The sequence below is a fragment of the Lygodium microphyllum genome, chromosome 25 (genome assembly GCF_053477565.2).
Source record: "Lygodium microphyllum isolate KBCC chromosome 25, Lygodium_microphyllum_v1.1.10, whole genome shotgun sequence".
Classification (NCBI taxonomy): Eukaryota; Viridiplantae; Streptophyta; class Polypodiopsida; order Schizaeales; family Lygodiaceae; genus Lygodium; species Lygodium microphyllum.
Genome location: NC_141159.1, coordinates 68,113,190 through 68,138,565, shown reverse-complemented (window position 1 = coordinate 68,138,565; position 25,376 = coordinate 68,113,190). Strand labels below are relative to the sequence as shown.

The window sequence follows — 25,376 nt, the reverse complement described above, 5'->3', positions numbered from 1 at the left end:
AGAGAGACACTAAAGATTGCATTGTTTTAAGGTTCTACAAAATCAAAAATTTAAAAGCATGGCTCAATTGTTTGACTCACATTAAACTTATATACAATACATAAGAATTTGTGTCATAGGTTCAAGTGACTTCAATATATGCATCTTTTGTGCAAAATTGTAACTAATCAGGGTGGGATGCATTTTGCTTTCAGCACCTTGTTGGCCCCTTTTTCCTAGAGATGAGCCAAAAACAAGAAAAACAAGGACACCATTGAGACCTTTTGTAAGAGTACAATGCAGTGAAGAGGATGAAGAGGAACCAATCACTGCTAGAATGTGCAAGTATTGGAAAAACCATGCAATGGTTCTCTTAAACATTCTTAAAGACCACACACAAGAGAAGTGACTTGGTGGTCAGCAAAACAGGAAATGTTCAAGTTTTGCAAGGATGCCATTGCATACTTTTTGCAGTGGTTGATTTTGCTGCTGATGGTGGTGTCTGGCCACCTGGTGTTAAACTATTTCCTCAGCAACTCCTCGAAACCTTTCATCAACATGGAGCCAGTTCATTAGTATCCTCAGCCAAATCTTCTCCAAATGTGCACTTTGGGCAAATTGTGGTTCATTTGTTCAACCTCGTGCTTCAATCATACTAGAAACCTTAGTAGTTACAGCTTTTCCCATTCTATCCATTGTTCCCAGGGCTTTGGATGAAGCCAACTTCAGAAAGTCAAGCCTTGTACTCTCACTTCTCGGGCCTAGTCGCGCCAACGCTTGAACCACCTCTCTCATTTTTGGTCTCTTCCTTGCTTCTAATTCAACACATTGTGTTGCAATTAGAGCCATTGCTCTCAGTTCATTAAGGTTACAGGACCCTTCCAGACGAGGATCTAGAAGCTCAAGCCATACTTCCCTTCCCTCATTGGCCATCAATAACTGCAAGCATAATGGACATACAAGAAAAAGCATGTAGATCTTTTAAGTTCATTATAACCATTTAAATTTTTTTTACAATTGGATACCTCATTTACCTGTTCAACTGACTCCATGAGGCCACCTTTAGGGCTCTTTCCAGATATAATTTCAAATAACAGTACTCCAAAGCTATAAACATCACTTCTGTAAGTCAAACTGTTTGTAGTTATGTACTCTGGATCAAGATAACCATACGTGCCCCGGATGCCAGAAGCTGGCATTTCTGATTCAGCTTCCTTAGACAATCCAAAATCTGCTACCTGTATAGCATTGACTGATATCAGCGAACACCACCACTCAATTTGCAGATAGAGTAAGATTTAGGCTTACAAGTCTTGGCACTGCAACGATTTGAACCATACCCTAGCAGCCATAAAGAAGTCTAGCAGAATATTTGATGCCTTAATATCACGATGAATAACCGGTGGTGTTGCCTGCATCCCACAATATTAAGTATGCAAGCCAAAAATGTATGGAGCCAAATTTCGTGTAGTTCAGTATTACCCCATCATGCAGGTACTCGATGCCCCTTGCTATATCATGTGCTATGGACACTCGTTGACCCCAACTAAGAACTTCAGAATTTGGATCTAAACAACCAAAACTAGAACCATAAGATTAGGATCATTTGTAGTTTAACAAATCTTTTGGCTGCTAATAGTTTAACCTCAACAATGCAAAAGAGCAAAGTACATATATATCATATCTAAGAAACTAGTTACACTGCAGAAAAAGGCGTTTGGTTACTTTTCATGGAAGAGGTTAGCTATGACAGGACTGCCAGAGGAAAGAAATGAATGATACGGCTTCTCTTTCCATAGGATCTGAAAACAATATCACAGCCCAAGTAACCCCAGGTTCAAAACCCTACCCATAAGCAGGAAAATATTTATGGACTGGCGGAGAAAGGAAATGAAAGCTACCTTTTCTCTTTCCATAGGGTATGAAACCAATATCAGAGTCCAAGTAACCCCAGGTTCAAACCCTCCCCATAAGCAGGAAAACATTTATTTGCTCACACTATTTTCACTTGCAATCTTTTTCTTTTTTTCTGTGACGTATTAATTAAAGAAAGAAAATATTTGCAAAGGGCCTTCCAGCCTACCAAGCAGACTCAAAGAGAGGTAGAAAACAACCCAAGAAGCCACAAAGCTACAATGACAAGAGAACAGAATCACAAAGTGGGCACAACCAGGGTGGGACGGATGATCTCCATCCATGGAACACCCACATAACCAGAGATATCTGATGCTGAATCAAAAAATGGATGCATTGCACGTCCTCCAAATGTGCCAGAGACCAATCCAATCCAGGAAATGTAAAAGAGAGGGATGCTCCACCTATAAAACAGCTGCCGATGGCATCTTGCCCAAAACCAGGAATGAACAACTGTACGCTCCCATGTCATTGGAGTCCACACTTGAGAAATGAAACCCCAGACCTATTAAGCCATTGGGAAGGAAATAAAGAGATAAGTAGGAGTCTCATTACATGTGATACAAAAGATGAATCTATTATGGGAGATCTGTGGTGGTGTAGCACATCACTGATGGGAAGACCCCTTATAAGAAGCCTCGAGATAAAGACTTTCCCCTAGTGATCCCAAAGGTGATGGCCTAACGGTTAGCACTTGGGCGCAAGGTTGTGGGTTCAGGTCTCGATGGGTGCATCACTTGGTTGGACACCTCTGTTCACATGGTGTGTTTGTGGAAGTCTGGGCTCTTGCCCACTCAAACACTCGGTTGGTCCTCCACCAAGCCAGTCTGATAAAGCTCCACTATTCATTCTGCTTGAGAGCTATCGTATCTGTACATAGAAAATACTAGCATGGCTCTTGCTCACTCTCTTGGCTAATATTTGGAGGGGAGGTGCCCCGCCCTTGTGGGTGTTCAGGTCTATGTGTCTTATCCCAAGGGGATAAAAAAGACTTTAATATCCCCAGAAGACCAAATCTTGGTTTACTTTCTCAATCACCTATCCCATGTTCTCAATCATCGTGTGATAAACAATCAGCCAATCAGGTTTATCACTTGCACCCTTTAACCAACCTCCTCCTTGCCACTCTTTTCAGTGTCGTGCAATTAGTCCTATTCTTTTTCTCCCAGCCTGTCCTGCCCTTTCTGCAAGTATTTTAATTGCCTTGAAGGACTCAACAAAAAAACAGTCACACTTGCACAGAAATGCTAATCCAAAATGAAAGCCATGCAGTGTACCCAATGATCATAAGCAAGAAACAAACAGCCACAGTCAAGGAATGCACTGCCAGCTACTCACAGACAGAAAAATTGGGGAGCAACATACTACCATATCTTTGAAAGCCATGCTCAACATGAGATACTACCATATTTCTGAAAGCCATGCTCAATGTGAAATGCTCATGATGAAATTTTCTTTACAGATATGGCAGCTATCCTTGAGAAATACCTTATTTAAGTTGCAAATGGCTTGTTCGTCAAATGATACAATATCTTCGCATAAAAGGAATTGAAAACTGAAGACAAGGACCTTTTCTGTAACCCTGATCTTCTCAGATTCAGCTTTGATTCCAGTTCCCCAGTAGGAGACTTTGGTGGAGTTTCCGTTGCTCCATTAGTGGACATCTTAATGCTTTAGCTTCCATTTTGAAGTCCCACTTGTGGCAAGAATAGTTTATTGTGACTGTCTGCTGTGTTTCCAGTAAAGTTGATAGCAGCCAGCAATGCCAAATCCTCACCATAAGCACACTGAGTAGCAGAGCCCCAAGCCTATACAGAGGTCCAAACTGGGCATTACAGAGGCCCACCACTTGAAGAGGTAATAGTGGGAAAATGGATCCCAAAACAAGCCAGATGACCCACCACTCTTTACGTACGGCACAAGGTAGAGGAGGAAGATAAAAGTTTCCGGCCCACAATACCCAACATTGGCATGAATACAGCATCTCCCCTGTCCAGGCACTTTCCAATCCTTCCACAAAGATTTCATGCTTGATTGCAGCTATTGCAAGGGGTCATGGACTATACTCAAAAACAGTGAGGAAGACAATGAGCGAAGAGACTAGTCTCTGCATTGAGTATTTGGCATAGCTTGAATGGGCCAAGTTGGACAAGGTCAGATGGGCAAGGAGAAAGGGATAGAGGTCTGACACTGCCTCTCTAGATAGTAGATACCCTCTCAGAGCAAATCACTTGGAGGGATCAGATGGCCATTCATCACGTGCATCACTTGAACCATGGACCAGCTGGTGGCCATGTCAGATGATACATGCCAATATCATGAAGCACCAAAAGATGATACCTTGGCAACCAGCGTGGGGTATTAAGAGATCTGAGAGATGTTGGATAGCAGGATTTCCTGAAACATCTGGAAATCTAGCTAGTTTAGCACAGCCATCCAAACATTGGTAGACGTATGGTGGGAGGTCCATGACTATCTCCAAAGGCGCTTCAAATGATGGGGGACAGAGATTTCTAATCATCGAATCTGTGTGAATGATATTGTGAACTCCATGAAGGAATGCGACAGTTCAATACACAGGAGAAGAGGACTTTCTTCATAATGATCAGCAACTCTATGATGGATAGTGAGTTCTTAACTACTATAATTAGTATTGGATACAGCACAAGACTGGCCAAGTCCTTCTAGCCAAGTTCATTTGACAAAAAAGTAGTTCTCAAAACAATAATCAAATAGCCATCTATTTCATTCAACAACGCTACATGTATTATATTCCAAGGAGACAAGTAGATTGGAATAACAAGCCATCGAATGCAAGAGTAGGCCACAGATGCATCACGAATAAGGTGCAAGCACACAGAGGGCAAGCTCCACAACTGCCCGAAAAGAGACCTATTGTGCTACTATCTGAATAGATTTTGGGGATGGCAATGCAAGGAGGCGAATTATCGTCACAAGGACAGAGCGTCTACTAGCGTATAACACAACAGTGCAACAAGAAAATGCTGGGCTCCGATGTCTTGTCGATGATTTAAGAATGCAAATTGAACAAATGCAAGGAGGCGCAATTGCTTCCAATAATCTGTCAAAGTCAAGCTCTAGCAATAGCTCGTTTGACAGATTCACTCTATCTAATTTTGAAAACTTGTAAACACAATACTATGTAACAATGCAGTGCTATAATCAAAAAGAGTTTTATCAATGAATAAGCTTAATTATTGTAGAGTTGTATTTTGAGAATTATTGATTATAGCTTTTCTATTGTGTTCATCATATACAATGCGTACTAGTATGCTATGTGTACGATCCTTTCCACATATCAATTATAATTTTTGTGATGATCTTTGTTGATGGCTTGTGCAGAGTATCTAGTAGAAGAAGTTCATGGCCCTTACAAGGTCAATCAGAGTGCAAGGCCCTTCCTAAATGCCTTCCAATTAAGTCCTTGATTGTTTGTAGAATGCCATCCTTTAACACCCTTCCACCAACCCCCACTTTACTGCCTCCTTTCACTCTAGTACGGCTGTGATGGGCATACCCCTCACTACCTTCAAACACTCACAAACCCCCCACACAACCTTTCAAATGCAAGGATATCCATCCTCTCCTTATGGTCTATCGTCACACATTCCTTGGGTCACTCTTACGCAAGAATTTTCAACTTCTGCTCCTCATGTCCCTATCCCTCCACCTTGGGCTTCTCATGTGGTTACCATGCCCATACCCAATTCACCCATGCCCACCTTTGGAGCCACTGTGCACACTTCTCATATGCATGGTGGGCACTCTGGGATTCCTTCCTTCGTGTACTCCACTCCCCCACCCTATCCCCCCTATTCACCCTATCCCCATTACACACCTTCTCCATCTCTTAGCACTACCACTCATATTGCAACGACAAAAAATGCATTCATGGATAAGACTTGTTTTAACGGGTTGAATTTCACCACTTGGTCAAACTTCATGCAACAAGTGCTTGAATCTCAGGGACTTTGGGACCTCATTGTTGGTGTCTATGTCACAGACCCTCAATTAGCTCACCCTGATCATATCCGCCAATGGAGAGCCCGCAATGCCACAACCAATGTTGAGTTGATACAAGGGTTGCTTCCTAAATTCCACTCTTAAATACAGCATTTTTCCCTTGCATCTGAGCGTTGGAGGCATCTCATTGACCACTATGCGGCTCAAGATCGCACTCGACGTATCAATATCAATTTTAAGTTTCAAGAGTTTTCCATTAAGAAAGGGGATGATCTAAAAGTCAAGTTGGACATTCTTCTTGAACAAGTTGCCCGACAAACACTTCCATTTGTTTAGCTAAAATATGCATTACTTGCTGATTAGCCTCTTAAACAGCCCCAAAACACACTAAAATTTCTCTTTTAGAGTAAAACCCTAAAACGGAGAGTGGTTCGAGAGAGTTCAGTGGAAACCCTAAAACGGGGGGCGGTTCGAGAGAGTTTAGTGGAAACCCTAATTTTTGGGGGTGCCCTTCCACATCTATAAATAGACAGGCTGCCCCCATTTAGCTATCATCCTTGTTTGCAGGTTACACTAGCCCACACACCCTCTGCTGCTGTTGGCACCCAGTTTCCAGCCTGCAGCCCGCCTCCATCTGCTGTCCAGCCATCATCGACTGTAGCCACATTATCTTCAACCTGTCCATTGCTGTAGGCAACAACTCTCAGCTGCTAGCGATTGCTCCAGACTGTCCCAGACTACTGTTCAGCCTGCTGTCCATCATCTCCAAGGTCAGCCAGCCTGCGTTTTCAGCATTGCAGGCCCTAACACTCTCAGACACTGTTTCAGCCTGCTGATTACAGCAGACTGTGCACAGTTTCCAGCCTCCGATTGATGGTACACTGTTGCGTTTACTAGTTTCCAGCCTCCAGACTGCTGCGTTTTGGTGACCAGCTTGCTGCCATTCTCTATTCAGCACTCCTACACTCCGACTGGTGGTCACAGACTTGGGATCTGTCTTCGGTGGACGTCACACTCCGACATTGCTTTGCCCTTGAGCACACTATACACTCTTACATTCATTTACAGCATTCATTCACTTCAGAGTTGTGTTCTCTCTCTCCCTTCTTCTATTTGTGTTTGAGTTTTTGTGTTTGAGTTTTGAGTTTTGCGTTTAGGGTTTGAGTTTTGCCCTCTATGTCTGTGTCTGTCTCTTTGTGTTTCTGTCATGGTCGTACACTCTGTGTGTCCTCAGTGCAAGCCCTAGTAGTTTCCTTCACATGGTATCAGAGCCGGTGCTCTTGTAAAGAGTATCCTGCGGATATTGTGGAGAGCTAGTCTTTGTGTGAGGCACACAATACGACTCGTAACCGAATCACAATGTCCCAAACACCTTCTCCAATTCCTATGATGTCTTATTAGGCTTCTCCATCATTTGAGGCCCTGAGACGGCATTATGGACTCAGTGAGGAGGACGACACTCCACCTTCACCAGATTTCACTAACATGACAGAGGAGGACTTTGAGGAGTACTATTGCAACAAGTATGGTGATGTTTACACCCCTCCTACCAATTTTGCTACCACATCCGGACCGGTTGGTGAGACTGGCCACCTCTCCGATCATGGAGGACATACAAAATTTGAAACGTCTAGCGATCCATCTTCATCATCTCAGCCAGGCCCAATGTCAGGTTTGTACAATTCTTTTGTGTTGCATGAATTAAAAACCCCGCCTGTTTCTTCTTTTGAGGTACAGGATCCAGATGGCTTTGCGTATGTGAACTTCAATAGAGGGGGCTCACGAAGTAGACGAAATTCAGGTACATCTACAACTTTTGTTTCATTTGAGCATATCGCACACACTTCTCACTTCCCTCCCATCCCACCTCTTCTATATCACACCTCTCATCATCTTTCCAAAACCTTGGATTACACTCCACATCTGCATCACACACCCTAGGGGTTGGATCTTCCATCTCCGCTCCTAGCACCTTTCCCTTCTCCACCCCATTCTCTACCTCTTTGCACCATGGTACTTCGTTAGGGGGAATGCCACCCTTTAACACAGTGCCTCTCACCATTCAGCATATGAGCACACCCATAACTCCTGGGACGACTGTGATGGGCATCCCCCTCACTATCCCCAGCTTCACATCTACCATGACCACTCATATGCAGGGGTTTCCATCCTCAGCTTATGGTGCGTCTTCACACTCTCCTTGGGTTACACCTACGCATGGATTTCCATCCTCTACTCACCGTGTTCCCGTCCCACCTCCTTGGGTTCCTCATGTGGCTCCCATGCCTAGTCAACCCATCCCTACCTATGGATCCACCTTGCACACTACATGCATGCCTGGTGGGCACTCTGGAGCCCATTCCCAAGTGTACTCCACTCCCCCATCCTACCCACACTACACTTTTTCACACTATCCATCTCCGAGCACTACCACTCCTGTTGCAATGGCCAAGAATGCCTTCACGGATAAGACACGTTTTAACGGGTCAAATTTCACCACTTGGTCTAATTTCATGCAACAAGTGCTTGAGTCTCAGGGTCTTTGGGACCTCGTCATTGGTCTAGAGCCTATGCCGGACCCTCGACTAGCTCACCCTAATTACATCCATCAATGGAGAGCCCGCAATGCCAGAGCCAATGTTGAGCTGATATAGGGATTGCTTCCTGAGTTTCACTCTCAGTTGTAGCACTTTCCACTCACGTCAGAGCGTTGGAGTCACCTTCTCGACCGCTATGTGGCCCGTGATCGTACTCGGCGCATCAATCTCGACTTTAAGCTTCAAGAGTTTTCTATTAAGCAAGGGGATGATCTGAAAGTCAAGCTGGCTGAATATAGGCGGTTACTTGCCGAGTTCGCCACTACTGGCTCTCCAAAGTCAGATGACGATCAAGTTACATTCTTCTTGAATAAGTTGCTCAACAAGTACTTCAATTTCATTCAACACATCATCTCCCAACCTACATTGCCAACCTTCTATGAGTTTGAGTGTCAGTTCTTGCGTTACACGAGGCTGTATGATCAAGTCCACAAAAACTCCTCATCACAGCCTTATTTAGAGCAGAGGGGGTTGGTTGCCTCTTCTTCGGGAGGGACAACCACTAGTGGCAAGAACTCGCTAGATGCGAAGGCAAGCCAATCAGAGGGTGACTCCTCTTCCTCAGATGGAACCAAAGAATCTAGACCTATCTGGCAGCAACTCCCTAAGAAAAACCGGTTTTACACACATTGCCAGAGAGCAGGCCATGTGGACAAGGAGTGTTGCTCCAAGGCCCAAGGTCTTCCACCTAAAAAGCCTCCGCAAACCACTACGACTACACAGTCCAGTGGGGTTACGCCTTCCGCTCCTACTTCATCTGCTCCTTCAGCACCTGTCATTGCTCCTGGACGTGTGGCTCAAGTACAGCCTCAGCAACCCATCTCTTTTACTACCCTTGAGGGATTGACTGATTGGTCTGCAAGTTTTGATCCCGTTGCACTTCATGCATCTATCTCACCTTCCTCCCCACCTTGTCAGGCGTTGCCTTGGCAGAGCCCTGCTACTGGACGTACGCAATGGTGGCCACCTTCTTAGACTCGCATGTCTCTAGGTCCTTTCGGATACCCTAGGTCAGTCTAGGATTCATTTTTCGCACTCTTAGAGTTGGGCCCATAGAATTCATTGTCCTTAGCTTTTCCATTCTTTTCACTTCCGCTGCATTTACTCACACACATACACATTCATTGCATTTATTTTGAGTTAGATTTCCTTTTTGTTATGTTTTGCTTTGGAGCATCTCACCATAACCTCTGTGTTTGCAAATTCTCATCTCTTTTGCAGGGTTTGTCTTTTAGTGCAGGGCTAACTTACAAATTGCTTTGGTCTCACCTGGGCTAGAGACTTGGGGATGCGCACCGTTCCTTTCATGGTTTCATCATCCTAGGAGTGCTTGCTCTTCTTCCAACATGGCAGTTTCCCCTCCCGAGGCAGATCGTGCAGCATCTCTCTCAATGCTATCATGGCGGTGACTTTTACCTTGCTCTTCTAGCGGGGTGTTTCATCCACTTCATCTTCTTTCATTCCTTATGGTTCTCGGCACCATATGAAGACCGACATCAGGCTCCTCTTCCTTCTTCGGCATCTACATCTAGGATGAGAGGAGGTTCCTACCCTTCTTGGTATTCTACAAGCTTCAACACTTTGTCTTCGACATCGGCTTCTTTCCCCTATTGTACCTTACCCTTTGCATTGCATGATTACATCATCCTTGTACTAGGACGCTTAGGCAAGGGAACCATTTCCCCACGACGAACACTGTCCAAGTGGCATCTGCTGCTTAGCATACATGTAGCATACTTTGCATCTGATTGTGCAGAGCACCACTTGCGCAGATCCTAAGCTGTTTCCAACAGCGGCTGTTGTTACCACACCACCATCCTTCTTCATCACATGAATACCTCATCACCTATTTTTCCTCGTCATCGGCACCCTGAGTGAATGGATTAGCTTGTACTGTTTTGTGATGTGTTGGATGTACCCTCCCTACTCCCATCTTCTGGGTCACTTTTACTCAATCGGCCGCATCCCATCAACTTTACTTCACTTTTTTTTAATTTTAAATTCCATGTTGTTCCATCCACCTTTGTAGGGCTTGGTAGGCCATTGGACAACCAACGTGCACCCTTTGTCTGATGCCCTGTCCTCTCTGGGGTCACTACTCGGATTCCCTTGGTAAGATAACCATCGTCTCTGTAGTCTTAGTAGGCCACTGGGCAACCGACGTGCACCCTTTGTCCGATGCCTTGGTTGCTTTGGGGTGGGACGCCTTGGGGTACAGAAACATCACAATGGTTGGCCTAACCTTTCAGCTCAGTTTTGGGCCTGAGAGGGGTTGTTGAGCTAAAATATACATTACTTGCTGATTAGCCTCTTAAACAACCTCAAAACACACAAAAAATGCTCTTTTAGAGTAAAACTCTAAAACAGGGAGCGGTTCGAGAGAGTTCAGTGGAAACCCTAAAACAGGGAGCAGTTCAAGAGAGTTTAGTGGAAACCCTAATTTTTGGGGCACCCTTCCACATTTATAAATAGACAAGTTGCCCCCATTCAGCTATCATCCTTGTTTGCAAGTTACACCAATCCACACATCCTCTGCTGCTGTTGGCGCCCAATTTCCAGCCTGCAGCCTGCCTCCATCTGCTGTCCAACCATCATGGACTACAGCCACATTATCTTCAGCCTGTCCATTGCTGTAGGCGACAGCTCTCAACTGCTGGTGACTGCTCCAGACCGTCCCAGACTGCTGTTCAGCCTGCTATCCATCATCTCCAGGGTCAGCCAACCTACGTTTTCAGCATTGCAGGCCCTAACACTCTCAGACACTGTTTCAGCCTGCTGTTTACAGCAGACTGTGTTTACAACAGATTGTGCACAATTTCCAACCTCCGATCGGTGATACACTGCTGCGTTTACCAGTTTCCAGACTCTGATCGGTGGTACATTGCTGCGTTTACCAGTTTCCAGCCTCCAGACTGCTGCATTTTGGTGACTAGCCTGCTGCCATTCACTATTCAACACTCCGACTGGTGGTCACAGACATGGGATCTATCTTCGGTGGACGTCACACTCCAACATTGCTCTGCCCTTGAGCACACTGTACACTCTTACATTCATTTACAGCATTCATTCACTTCAGAGTTGTGTTCTCTCTCTCTTCTTCTGTTTGTGTTTGAGTTTTGAGTTTTGCATTTAGGATTTGAGTTTTTGAGTTTTGCGTTTAGGGTTTGAGTTTTGCCCTCTGTGTCTGTGTCTCTCTCTTTGTGTTTTTGTCATGGTCGTACACTCTATGTGTCCTCAGTGCAAACCCTAGCAGTTTCCTTCACACGCCTCCCACTACTGCTCCATCTATCCTAGCGGCTACTAGACATGTAATACACAGACAGCCTCAATTATCTCCTTCACTACTCCTGAAGAATTGGCTTATTGGTTTGCTAGTGGCTCACATATTGTACTTTACGCATCCATTCCTAGGACATCCATTGCACCTCCTAAGACCACTTCCCCACCTCGCCGTACGCGATGGTGGCCACACACTTAGCCTTTCCCTTTTTAGACTTCCACTGCATACTTACATACTCATCACATTGCACTTAGCGTTGCTTTCTTTTATTTTCAATTTATGTTTTTTGGAGCATTTCACTACTCACCTCTATGCTCGCAAAATTTTTCTCTTTTGCAAGGTTTTGTATTTTAGTGTAGGGCTAACATACAAGCTTACACCAATCCTTCTCAGCTAAAGAGAGGAGATGCACGCCGTTCCTTTCATGGTTCCATCTAGTTGGAGTTTTGCTCTTTTACCAGCATGAAGGCTTCCCCTCCCGCGGTGGATCATGCAATATCTCTCTTGATGCTATCATGGCGGTGACTTTTATCCTTGCTCTTCCAATAGGGATGCTTCATAATTTTCATCCACATGGTTCCTGGCACTACACAAAGACCAATATCCTCAAGTTCCTCTTGCTTCTTCGGCATCGACATTGAGGTCGAGGGTTCCTACCCTTCTTAGTATTCTACAAGTTTCGCCACTTGTCCTCAACATCGGCATTCCCCCCCGTTGTACCTTCCCCTATGCATTCCATGATTTCATAATCTTTGTACTAGGGCGATTGGGCAACTGCATTATTTTCCCACAAGGGACACTGCCCAAGTGGCACCTTTTGCATAAGCATTCTTCAACATGTAGCATACTATGCATCCCATTGTGCAAAGCACCACCAAACGGATCCTAAGTTATTTCTTCTAGCAAATTACACCACCATCCGTCTTCCCACGATACTTCATTACCTTTCCCTCATCGTCGACATCCTTAAGTGGTTGGGTCAAGTTGTACTCTTTTGTGATGTGTTGGGTGTACCATCCCTACTCCCATCTTCTGGGTCACTATTAATTAATTGGCCACCACCCCTAAAATTAACTTTTCACAAAAAGAAAAACAAATAAACAAAAAAAAGTTCTATGTGGTTCCATCCGCCTTTGTAGGGCTTGGTAGGCTACTGGCCAATTGACGTGCATCCTTTGTCCAATGCCCTATCCTCTCTGGGGCGACTACTTGGACTCCCTTGGTAAGATAACCATCGCCTTTCTAGTCTTGGTAGGCCACTAGGCAACCAACGTGCACCCTTTGTCCGATGCCCTGGCTGCTTTGGGGTGGATGCCTTGGGGCAAACATTGCCGGCCTTCCCTTTTAGGCTCAGTTTTAGACCTTAGAGGAGGTGTTGAGCTAAAACACACTTTATAGCTGACTAGTATTTTTTAACAACCCCAAAACATGCTTAATTAATGAAAAACGCAAATTTGGTATGCAATTTGAGAGAGTTTCGGTGGTTCCCCAAAACTCTAATTTTTGGGGGTACCCTTCAACATCTATAAGTAGCCTCTCTAGGGTGGCCCTTTTAACCATTGCCTTTGTGGTCTTGGTAGGTTCTTGGGCAGCCATGGTACACCCTTGGATCAATGCCTTGGCTACTTTGGGGTGCGATGCCTTGGAGTATTATGAGCTAGGCTATGCTTGCAGCCCTTCTTGAACTAGTTTTTTGCGTGAGAGGGGTGCTAAGCTAAGACAAGTGAATTACCAGTTAAACAAGGCGAATTACCTGCTAGACCTTCATTAGCTCTCCTAAACAACACCAAAACTCCATTTATACCAAAGTTTTTGTGTCCCATAAGCAAACATCCAAACTTTTGGGAGGATCTATAAAGATATGCTAGGGTTTGCACTGAGGAAACACAGCATGTACGACCAAGACTGAAACACAAAGACGTAGACAGAGACAAGCGAAACTCAAACGCAAAACTCAAACACAGAGACAAACACAAAGAGAAGAAACTCTGAAGTGAATGAATGCTCTAAATGATTGTAAGAGTGTATAGAATGCTCAAGGGTAAAGCAATGCAGTGTTGGAGAGTGACATCCAGTGGAGACGAATTCCAAGTGCAGTAATCACTAGTTGGACATGAGAGAGTGCCGAGACAAAGAATTATTAGACGACAATAGGAGAGGTGTTTGCTTGTTGGATAGCAAAAACGTAGGTACTGCGGTAGTCGCTCAGTGGGAGAGATGGTAGTAGCTTGTCACTTGGCACGAGATGCTGAAAACATAAGTTGATCAGGTGCTATGATGATGCAATAGATGGACACCTTGCAACAAGGTGATGGTTGAAAATAGGCCGTCTAGGGCTCGATGGTGATGGGATGTAGTCAGTGATGGCTGGACAATAGATGGTAGGTGGTTGATAGCTGAAATCTACACAGTAGAGTGAGAAACTTGCACCAGAGGATGAGACTAATGGTGGGCAGCCTGTTAGACAAAGGATTCTTGTCAATTGCCCAATGGCCTACGAGGAACTATAAAGGCAATGAAACCACTTTGAACTTTCTTTTCTTTAAAAAAAAAAGGCAAATTTGTGCCCATGGGAGAAATAAAGGGATGGTTAGATCCAACATCACTATCAAAAAGACGATCCCAACCACTCACCAAGGTGTCAATGATGAGGAAAATAGAGAGGTATATGCCGTATGCTACCAAAGGATGTACTACCATAGAGACTACCATACATGAGATGATTTGGTTCTACTCCAACAAATTTCTAAAGCGTAAAAGTAAGCTGATATGAGAATGACAAGGTCCAAGGTGATCGAAATCCTTCCCCAAGGAGCCATCTAGTTGAACACCTTAGCAAGTGATCTCTTGCCTCTTGTTTGTAGTTTCAGGCTAAATAGATGCACTCTCCCTTCTCTCAGAAAACCCATTGCATCCTCACCTATCATCATCTCTACCACTCGCAAACTCTTCCCTCTAAGTTCACCATGGTCATCCCCAATAGATCCTCAATACTTGTAACCACCATTAGAGCCACCTCAACCAAGCATTTCTCTTTTGTTCCAACACACCCTTGGGAGTCAGCACAGCTGGCCCTCAAAGCCCCTCTAGCACACCATTGGCATTCCAGCAATGGACATTTTCCATTCATCTCTGCTCCAGCTCACCTTCACTCCGCTTGAGCTCATGCATTCTACATCTCTCATCCCAGTAGCCCTCAACACTACTCCAACTCCCCCTCTCTGCCTTGTGCATTATTTTAGAGGGGAAAAAACTGTCTCAACCCTCCACTCATTCTCTCTCACTCTTAACTTCCCCCTTTGTATTCCTTTAAAAGGGGGAAAAAAAAAACAAAACAAAGAAGAAAAAGCTGAACAAAGAAGCAGCCCGCCGCACCATTGTCTCCCCCTCACCCTCCTCTCACTCACCCTTCCTCACTTGCCCCACCCCTCACACACTCATCCTCCCTCACCAACCACCCACACTTGCCCTCCTGCCAAAATTAGCTCGATCATCACCTCATCCTCATCCACATGCCACAGGGACATGATTTATTTTGGCAGTCTCTGATGTTAGGTCCAGGAAAATCATGCAAGTTGTGCAAGTTCATCAATAATTAAAAAGTTAACTAAAAACATAGTTAGTTAATGTGTAAATTTGGTGCACACATAATTAATTTCTCACAAATAATTTAAGCCAGATTTTTTATTCCAAATGAAAAATGAATTTAATAAATTATGAGGCTGAATATTTGAATTATAATATGTAATTTACTTATTCTTTTGGAAAGTTGTGTTAACAAGTTAATGCAGGGAAAAACTAGAAAACACAAAAGAAAATGTAGAACATAGCTTTTCCAGTGCTAGAGTTCACCATAAATGAGGCGTGGTTGTCCGAGAGACATCCATGACCACTAGAAGTAAATCATCACCTGCAGAAGTTGATCAAGAGCACTCTACTACTATTCGTGCTGATATAGGGCTTTGCATCACCAAAACCAGCCTGGGTGCAGCTGTCTATGGCTCAGCACAGCTGAAACCATCTTGGGCGAAGCCATAGAAGACAGGAGGGATCTGTTTCTAGGTCACGCCAGAGCTGTTCAGACCTGGGTGGAGCTGATCACAGTTGGAGGATGGCAAATACAGCAAGGCAAAGGCCGTCCAAGCCATTGCAGAACTTCCTTTGACTAGACATGGCAGTTTCTGTTCTGATAGAGCAGTTCCATAGCTTAATGACGTCGATATCAGCCTAGGCAGAGTTGTCCAAGGCTCAGTGAAGCTCAAATCAACCTGAGTGAAGCTGTATGCAGTAGAGGAGGCTGTTCTGGAGCTTTTTGAGCAGTTTCAAGACTGTTTCTAGTAGTTTTGCTGAGGTTCAAGGCTTCTTGGATACATCTATCCCGAAGATTTTGTGAGTCAAGCTTAGTGCAATTGACAGGTTTGCTTAGCTTTCGACTACAGTGGAGACTTTTGCCCAGCTTATGAGGAATGCTAAGTTTGTTATATTGTCTGATTATTCTGACCTGGCAAAGGGGAGACAACAAACTACACCGATCCAGGATCTTAATGTGGCTGGGAGACAGCCCATTGAATTTCAATCTGCAGCTTGACAACCAACAATGGTACCACTAGTGAAAAGTGTTTCAATTCAACAATCTGCTTTTGTTTTGAGTATTGAGGTCAATAGACAAGGTAATAGTTGTTAAGTAATATGCATCAAGTATTTTCCTTTTTTCATGGTTTTCAGTGACCATTGGATGTGAGTCCTACAGGATCACCATACGCGAAGTAATAATGTGCAAGACCAGCCCAATCAAAGCTGTTTACAGTTGATGATGCTGTTTTGGAGCTTTTTAAGCAATTCCAGGATTGTTTCTAGCAGCTTTGCTGAGGTTTAGGGTTTTTCCAAGAAATCTTCTGTGACATATTTTGTCAGATCACTTTTTGGTACACAGCCGGCTTATATTTCCTTGAACATGTTGCTGCCCTCCTCTAGAGGTTTTGGACGTTCCCTAGAAACTGGCATATAGATTACCCTCTACATTTGGAGGTGTCTGAGAGGAACAGACATGTATGACAGTGGTAGCAATGGACAACATCTAGACAACTCCAAGAAAGGACGGAATGGCATGTCCAAGACTGGGTTTCACGAATTTCTTACTTCTGTTAATATGGCACTTTTTTGGTGCAAAACTCATAATGCATGGATAATCTGTTCAGTCTTTAATAAACTGACTCCAGTTTATATTACGCTAATCTAGGTAGGGCATAAAGTGGCCCCATACCATAGAAACTGAAGTGCTGCCCAAGAAAGTGGCCAACACAATCTACAAACTGAGTTTGATGCCCAAATGTATTACAGTGTCAGAAGGTTGCACAAAATGCAGCTGACATCTCAACAGAATATTTCCAGGGTGCAATTTTCTCAACGATCTTCACATTTTTAAAGGCTTGAAAGTTCTAGTAGAGCTGATTGTTAGTGGTAGCTAAGGTCTCCAATAAAGCACATCAGATGGCATATGTAGAAATTCCAATTGAACCTCAGATATAATGTTCTAAATGATATGCAGTGTCCCCATCATCACCTCTGGATAGTGAAGACACCAAACGTGTTGCAATTAGAAAACAAAAAATGAGGACAGAAAAAACCGCTGTATCTTGGAAAACTGCCCCGCTGCTAATCAGCTCTGTCAAGGCTTTGTATGCTATGGATATGAGCATCATATCTCATGCCAATTTTTTAATCTCTTGCTTCTCTCCTCTTGGAAGAGGGTAAAATCAGCCCACCATGTAGCTCTATAGCAACCTCCCAAAGTCACAACTTCTTCAAAAGGCATTGCCTCTAGATCTATGTCCAATTTTAGATCGTCACTAGCCAGCCTGTTATAGATATATGATATAAAGAGGCACTAACTTAAAGTTCAAGCATGATGCTTACTCAATATACTCCACAATAAAATAAGAGTACCAACATTTGTAAAAAAAAACAGACTTCGAAATGCTGGTTCAATTTACCATGAAGTCTTGTCGCTAGACTTCCATTAGGCATATAATCATAGGCCAGTAGACGATGACCTCCTTCTGAGCAATATCCCACAAGGGTCACAAGATTTTTGTGATGCAGTCTGCCGAGTAGCATCACCTGTTGTTACAAAACTTACAAATTACATTCAAAAAGCCAGATATTAACTAATTGACAATAAGAAGATGACTTCTGACATAATCAAATTCTTACTTGCGAAGCGAAGGTTATGCTTTCAATCTCTTGTGTTATTTTAACAATCCTCAAGTCCAATTATTTTCTCAGCATCAATGTTTCCTTCCCCAACATTTTTTATTTCATTCATGTTCTTCATATCAGTAGATTACATTCTCGGAGAGAAGATTTTGTAAGATACAAGCCAAAAAGGGAATGCAGATCCAATGATTCATATGTGCTACGATAGTATTAATAGAAGAGTGAACCCTTCACTTCCAGTGTGCATGCATAGGTGGGCTGCTGGGGTCATGTGAGATGACAAAGACACAATGTTCAAGTCTAGAACCCCTTTGTGAATTGGCAATCTGCATATTCATGTTACCATAACCAGTTCAATTAGGATGCCACATAACATGCACCTCAATATCCATCCACAACCCAAGTAGCACCTTCTGCAAGTGAACATATTGCTCCTCTCAAGACTTATCCTAGACCAAGATATTGTCTACAAAAAAAATTATATGTTTCCCATGGAGAGGCTGCAGCACCTGAGTCATGAGGCTAGAAAAGTAAGGAACTACATTGGACAGCCCAAAAGGAAGCACCACAAACTCAAATAGGCCAAATCAGGTCTCAAAATGTAGTTATGGGAATATCCTTCAAAGTAATCATGATATGGTGATAGCTGGACTTTAGACCCCCAAGCTTGCTGAAAATCACTTCCTACTAGCTAATCCAATAGCTCATCTATCTACCTAGCAATAGCTTTATGGCGAGCTTGTTGAGTGCTGCAGTCAACACATAGGTGTGAGCTCCCGTCCTTTTTGTCCAGCAAGACCAGAGCATTTAAGGGGCTAGAACTGACCAAACCAGTCCCCACTCCAATAGGTCCTAAATTTGTGCTTGAAGTTCCTCGACCTCCTTGCTCATATGGTAGGGTGCCTTTGAGGGAGGTTCTACTCCTAGAAAGAGCTCAATCCTTAAGTCCTTAGGTCGACATGGGGGCAACTCCCAAAGTCACTCGTCCAAGAAGAAAGAGTCTGACTCCTATAACAATGTTCTATTAGCAGTGATATGCGTCATGCTTAGTAATCTCCTGCCTATGTACCTTAGTCTAAGTCGAGCAAGGACTTTTGGAGCTCTGACACTGTTTATCTATCATTTTACATGTTTTAGACACTTCAGATGGAAGTGACATCATTGCATTTCGTCTTTGGCATGGTGGTCATTTTGGTCATTTGCGTGGGATGACCTAGGCACCCACATTTTGGGATTGGCCTGTTTGTATACTCGTTGTGGCCTTAGTTTACGTATTTAGTGGCATGCCCCCCACTCCATTTAGTCATTATCCATCAGCCAGCCCTCCTCATTCTTCTATCTCATCCCCCTGTTTCCGTTCAATGCCCACATTGATACTCTGAGCTACATATTGAGGCTAACTATTGCAACCTTGTGTCATTCAATGCTTTGTCAATTTGTTCCTTCTTTCTCCGTATTTCATTCAATTTCCTTCTTCTCTATTCACTTCGTATTCACTTTCCTTTCCGCTGTGCACTCTCACATGGTATCATCGCCTTGTGGGAGCCAGAGTCAACTGAAGAGGAGCATCTATCCAGGCATTAGCTATTCTAAGTTGCTGCCTATCACCCTTAATGTTGAGCTATTGGTGACTGCTTCACCTATCACGAGGATGTAAAATTTAATTGCTTTGCTTAGCATTTGATTAAAAGTTAATCAAATGTGCTAATGTGAGGTGCAAGTTAATTGTTTCACAGTGTGGGACCCAGGATCCCGAGGTATCAATTAGTGCCAAAGACAAAAGTTATAATAAATTATGCTTGACAAGTAGTAGGTGGTACCCGGTGTCAAATTTGGGCCTAGACCAATTTATCGGGCACTAATGTCAGTGGTAATATTAGAGACTAGGCATTAATTAATTAATAAATTAATGCTAGTCTAAGAGTCAATTACTGCTTAGGGATACTTGGAAGACAAATTGGCTTGGGAAATTTAATTATTGGCTCGTGGAATTATTTTTCTAAGCACCAAAATAGCTATTGAATTAATTTTCGGAATTAATATTCTGAAAATTAATTCAATAAGCTGGACAATGCTAGAAAATGGAATTAGAAGGCTGCCACTTGGCAAAACTTGCCCATACAAGTGAAAAAAATGTTCTTAGGGGCTGGTGGAAGTCTATTCCAACCATTGTAAGAGAGAAGGCGGCTGTTAGAGAGCAGCCTCGTGATTTTCAGCCACACCAAGGATCAGTCCTACAAGCATGTGACAACACTTTGGAGCCCTCCAAGAGCAGGTAACAGAAGCCCAAGGTCCTCTGGTGCAGATGACAACATACAAGAGGGGGCAGCAGTCTTTCTAGTAGTCCTAAGCTATAGGTGATAGCTTCCATAGCTATTAGAGCAGGGCAGCAGTAGCTTTTATGTGTTTCTCACAATGAAACTCTAAAATTTCTCTCTCTATAGCATTCTCTCTTATCCCCCACCCATTTCTCAAGTTATCTTAGCATTTTCTAGCTGTTTGAACCATCAGAGGAAGAGATTTCAATCAATCTTTGCTGTAAATCCTAATTAATTTACAGCAGAAATTAGGGTTTGACAACCATCTCGGGATGCATGCTTAGAATTGAGGACCTAGGACTTAAATTCCAACACCTAAAATTGAGAAATTTTAGGGAGATTCAAGAGGCCAAGCAGCCAATATCAAATTTGAGACTAAATTTATCTTTCAAGGAGCAAGGTGAAGGCCTAAACCAAAAGGCAAATTGATTTGGAGACTTGCTAGTCAGCTTTGACAACAAGAGGTACTTGGAGTAGCAGAGAGGGACAGAGGATCTCAGTTGTACTCCATCCATTTGCAATAAAAGTTAAAGAAATACTACAAGGGGTGCTAGTTTTGGGGCCGACATGCTGTCCAATGTCCAAGATTATGTGGTAAAGTGTGCATTTCAGTTTTGTGAATTTGTTACTTGTTGTAATTAAGAGCTTAATCAAGTTTCACCACCCTTGTCAAACAGGAAGGCTAGTTTCATGGTTCCATTACTGGGATACCATCAATTCCCTCGAATCGGCAGGCCCGAAGCACTTGATCGAAGGTCAAAAGCCTTGCTCTAGTGCTGAAATTGTATTCAGTTGAGCATTACAACAAGAATGTCTTCAAATAGTGAGGTGGGATCAAGCAAGGATAATGCTCTCATTCTAAAAATTCACAGTGTTGGAGAAAATGCAATGTCTGATCTTGGACAAGGCACGCAACATGGGCAGCAAGCTGAGAATGAGGAAATTGGACAAGAGGTGGATCCTTCTAGGTCTCTTGAAGCTGATGACCAATATGAGGAAGAGGAATTTGATAACCAGTTTAAGGATCAGCTAAGGATAGCAGCTGAAATGTTTATGCAATTGGCAAATGATCCTCAATTCATGCACTTTTTGAACCCCTTAAAGAAGGGCACCAAAGGCAAGAGGAGAAAATTGTCTTCATTTGCTATATAGCAGCACACCATAAAGAAGACTCTAAGGGCTCTTACCTGTAGAATTGACTGATGTCAAAATTTCTCCACAAAAAAATGAAATAGCCTACGCAATACTAGTAGTGCAAATGGAAGCCAAAATGAGCCTGAATCAAAAATCTAATGGCGCCAAACCCTAAGGGCCAATCGTAGTATTTGTTGTCCTACGAACACTTATCAAATCTAGTCCCAACTTGAGGAAATCAAGTGGAGGGTGTTGACAACTCAACCCAAGAGGTCAAAGCCCGCTTTGATAGTTGGATTTAGGGTTGCAAGAAAGCAAGTGCAGAGCTTGGAAAAGAAGAAGCTTGAGAGAGCACAACTCAAAACTATATTGAGGAGTATCAATACAAAAGATTTACAAACCAGTAGTACCTTGAGCAACTTAATAAGCAAGATCTTGTTTTTGTACTTGAGCTCTCTTCTCCCTCTTGTGCACACATCTCCATGTTGCCACTCTGATATTTCAACATGGTATGAGAGCCATCTCTAATCCACTTAGCTTCCTCTAACTCCATCTTGATCTAAGTGCACATGAGTGTGTGGTTTCTTCCTAAAGAGGGCAAAAAGTGCCCCCATGTTATTTAGGATTCCACCATTCTTCTTAAAAACGAAGATGGTTTCAGCCTCCCATGTCAATGACCTCCCAATCAAAGCTTGAAGCCTATGAATCAAGAAGGATTTATAGCATTGCTACAATACAAGAGCAAGCAATCGCCATAATGAACCCCCTCTTTCTTTCCAACGTGGCAAGAGCAAAATAGGGGACATTTGAGAACTCAACAAACATGTGGCACCAGTTGTGAGGGACATCTTCACATGAAAACATGACTAATCCACATACACCTTCACACCATTTAATATCTCTTTTAAGACCCTCACACACACCCACAACATTCTCTATTGCAGCATACTCATTACTGATCTAAACCTTAGACATATTCCAAAGTTATACTAGGCATTATATAACATTCTCACCATTGTTTGTGCCCAGGGTCTGATTCACTAGGCCACCTTTGCAGGCAGAGGAGAGCTGCTACAATGCAGTTTGTAGCATCAACGGAGACTCCTTGCACCCATACAGTCATGAGAGGTTGCAGTGTGCCACATTATCCAATTCTCAACCAAGCATGGACAAAAGCAGGAAAAAAATCTATTTCTCTAATTGTGCAGATTGAATGATGCTACTCTCGCCGACATTTAATGGATCATTTCAGTTAGTATTGTCACTTAATTCCATGTGGGACACACACTGGCGTCACACATGACTAGAATGTTCATCAAAGGGCTATATTACTGAAGAAAGATTTAAGGTGATCCCACAAAGAATTGAGTAACAAGGATAAGACACTTTACTGATCATCTGATAATAAAATCTAAATTGTCCTTTGAGGTCTGAAGCTCACAAGGTGATAGCCCAGTGAGGTTCTGGAAGCATCTTGTTTGACACATCAGTTGGCCGAAAACCCATGTTCACATCGTGTGCCCATGTAAGTCCAGGATCTTGCCCACTTGAATGCCCAGTTGGGCCTCCTTATATCACCGAGCAATAGAGACTGAATGCAATCAAGCTCCGTTCTTCATTTGGCTATCTTATCTATGCATAGGAACAATTCTAGTGTGGCTCTAGCTTGTTGTTTCGGCTGGTGTTTGGAGCAGAATGCACACCCTCGTGGGTGTTTGGGTGTGTCTCTCTTTTTTTTTCCTTGATTAAATAGATCGTTTCTTATGGGCGGAAGTTGAGCTGCCATACTCTATGACATGACATCCTCAGAAAGATTACTAGACAAACGACATCTTTAGTCTTACAGACTATGGTTAGCATTGTGGTAATACCTCCTTAAGAAAAATAGCAATTTTTGTAAACGAGCTTCAATGGTTCACTTTTTGTAGGAGGCATTTAAACTTTTTCGCTTGAATCATGACAGATCCATTTATCCAGCTCAACTTCTCATTCATCAACAAGATGCTTCAATAGTATCCAGTCTGAACAAAAACAACACCTGCTTTCAGATGGGAAAACAAACCTCATTTTGAAACTCTTTCTCGCCTTGTTTAGAATTTGCTCCCAGGACTTTCACTGCAACTACTGCAGCGTTTGGTAACATTGCTTTGTAAACAGTTCCAAATGCTCCTTTTCCTATTAATGTTGTGAAATTATCTGTCGCTTTTTGCAGATCCCTAATCCAAAAATCTCAAAACACTTCAGAGATTTGACCTTTGACTGGTTCAACTTCAGGCAATTGCTTAATTAAACTGCTTGAATTCCTGAATGTTCTGGATAGCAAAACAAACCCCAAATCCCCGCATTTCCTAAATTTCCCACATGAGCAACAAGAAAGACCAACTGAAAAATGTGTCTCCATTCGGTTCCAAGGTCTCTAGCACAAAAAATAGACAGAACTAGCCCAAGTCTAAAAAATTGTTTTTCTGAGCTTGTTGAGGTCCCCCAAATTTTCAAATAAGCAAAAGGTAAAAGCCAGCAATTCACGATTCATGCGGTCCCTGTTGCCTAACTTTAAACCCACAAGACTAACAGCATGCACTTACTTGTAAGTGAATCTCATCATCCTGTGGTGTGATGAACCTGAATTGTTCTTACTGCTTCTCCTGAAAAATGGAAAACACTCCATGATAGCTGGATAATGTGCTATATACTGATGCTGAGGATTGGCATCGGACAAGAATACACTTGAATTTACTCCATTCAATCGAAGTGACAGAGTCGCAGCTTCTTTCTTCACAGCATTGGTATTTCTGCTCCTCTTTAGTAACACTCGCACAAAAAAGATGATGAAAGCAATGATGATGACTGCGCTGACCGCCACAGCAAATGCTATCCCTACTATCACTGGGTGGTCCATATCAGAAGGGCGGCAGCAAATGAGGGAGTCATGTCCATCTGGTAATCGCTGGCTTTTGTCACGCACAAAAGTAGTTCTCTGAGTACAAAATTGATTCTCTTAGCACAGCAGGCTCCTGCCAGTCTTGCTTTCAGAATCAATGGTGATTTTTCTGCTGTTGCCCACTCTGCTGTCAAAATATCATTTGCCACTGCATGCTCAGAGCTGCATCTGTCAGAGCCGTTGCAGGTACACTAAAGAGTGCTAAGTCCTGGTAATATGTGTAGAGAGGTTCGGCCCGTCAGTTGGCCATGTCGAATCCAATGCAGCCAAAACAGACACATGAAATTTTAGACAAATTCCCACATTGTAAATTACAACAACATTATGAGCTTCTGCGAGGGAGGGACATAATACCTTCCCTGGGGTGTTCAACATCATGAGCTTCTGCTTGGGAGGCACCACATACCTAGCTAGGTGCAGTTGGCTGCCCCCCACCGCACCTAGCCAGGTATGCGGCACCTCCCAAGCAGAAGTTCACGATGTTGAACACTACAGGAGAAAACCAGGGGAAAAAGCCATTTTTCCCACGTGGAAAAATGTCAAAAACTTGTTGTGAAATGCTAGCTCAAAATTCTCAGGTTTTCTTCAAAAAAAGCTAGCTCAAAAGAAGGAAGAAAACGATCATTTCTAGCCATTGAGGAAACAATGTCTGCGAGCCATGTTTGATTCCCGAGAGGTCATAATTTGCAATTGGCATGCAGGGCTACAGTCGGCATGCAATATGGTTATAAAAGGGATTTCCCTCTCTTAAGCGGAATCACTACTGCAGCAGAAATTACCATGATCGCAAGATAGGACAACCAATAGAACAGGATTGAGCTTGGCCAATTGAACAGAATTGAGCTTGAAGATCTTACCCGGAGCTGGAGTATGGCGATATTGCATGATAAGATTCTCTGTAGATATGAGTGAGAGAGAGAGAGAGAGAGAGAGAGAGAGAGAGAAGGAGAAGGAGAAGAAGAAGAAGAAGAAGCAGAAGCAGCGGAGGAAGCTCCGTTAAGTGCCGGAGTCCA

The 25,376-nt window shown here is 43.2% G+C and overlaps 1 protein-coding gene across 1 annotated transcript; it reads right to left on the bottom strand.

Moving 5' to 3' along the window:
* LOC148014332 (calcium/calmodulin-regulated receptor-like kinase 1) lies at window positions 1-25,376 on the bottom strand. The gene is made up of 8 exons (XM_087667322.1): window positions 25,221-25,376; window positions 24,008-24,571; window positions 23,485-23,638; window positions 17,748-17,874; window positions 1,462-1,547; window positions 1,320-1,391; window positions 1,014-1,217; window positions 1-918 (listed from the first exon to the last, which is right to left on the bottom strand). The coding sequence occupies exons 2-8, from the start codon at window positions 24,319-24,321 to the stop codon at window positions 613-615; spliced, it is 1,263 nt and encodes a 420-aa protein (XP_087523448.1). The 5' UTR covers window positions 24,322-24,571; window positions 25,221-25,376; the 3' UTR covers window positions 1-612.

Bases quoted from the DNA above. Each gene is read 5' to 3' on its own strand.
- LOC148014332 (XM_087667322.1), bottom strand. From the start codon at position 24,321: ATGGACCACCCAGTGATAGTAGGGATAGCATTTGCTGTGGCGGTCAGC. The intron at 23,639-24,007 runs GTAAGTGCATGC...TTTTTGGATTAG, and splicing joins ATGATGAGATTCACTTACAA to GGATCTGCAAAAAGCGACAG. The intron at 1,218-1,319 runs GTATGGTTCAAA...AATGCTATACAG, and splicing joins ACTTCTTTATGGCTGCTAGG to GTAGCAGATTTTGGATTGTC.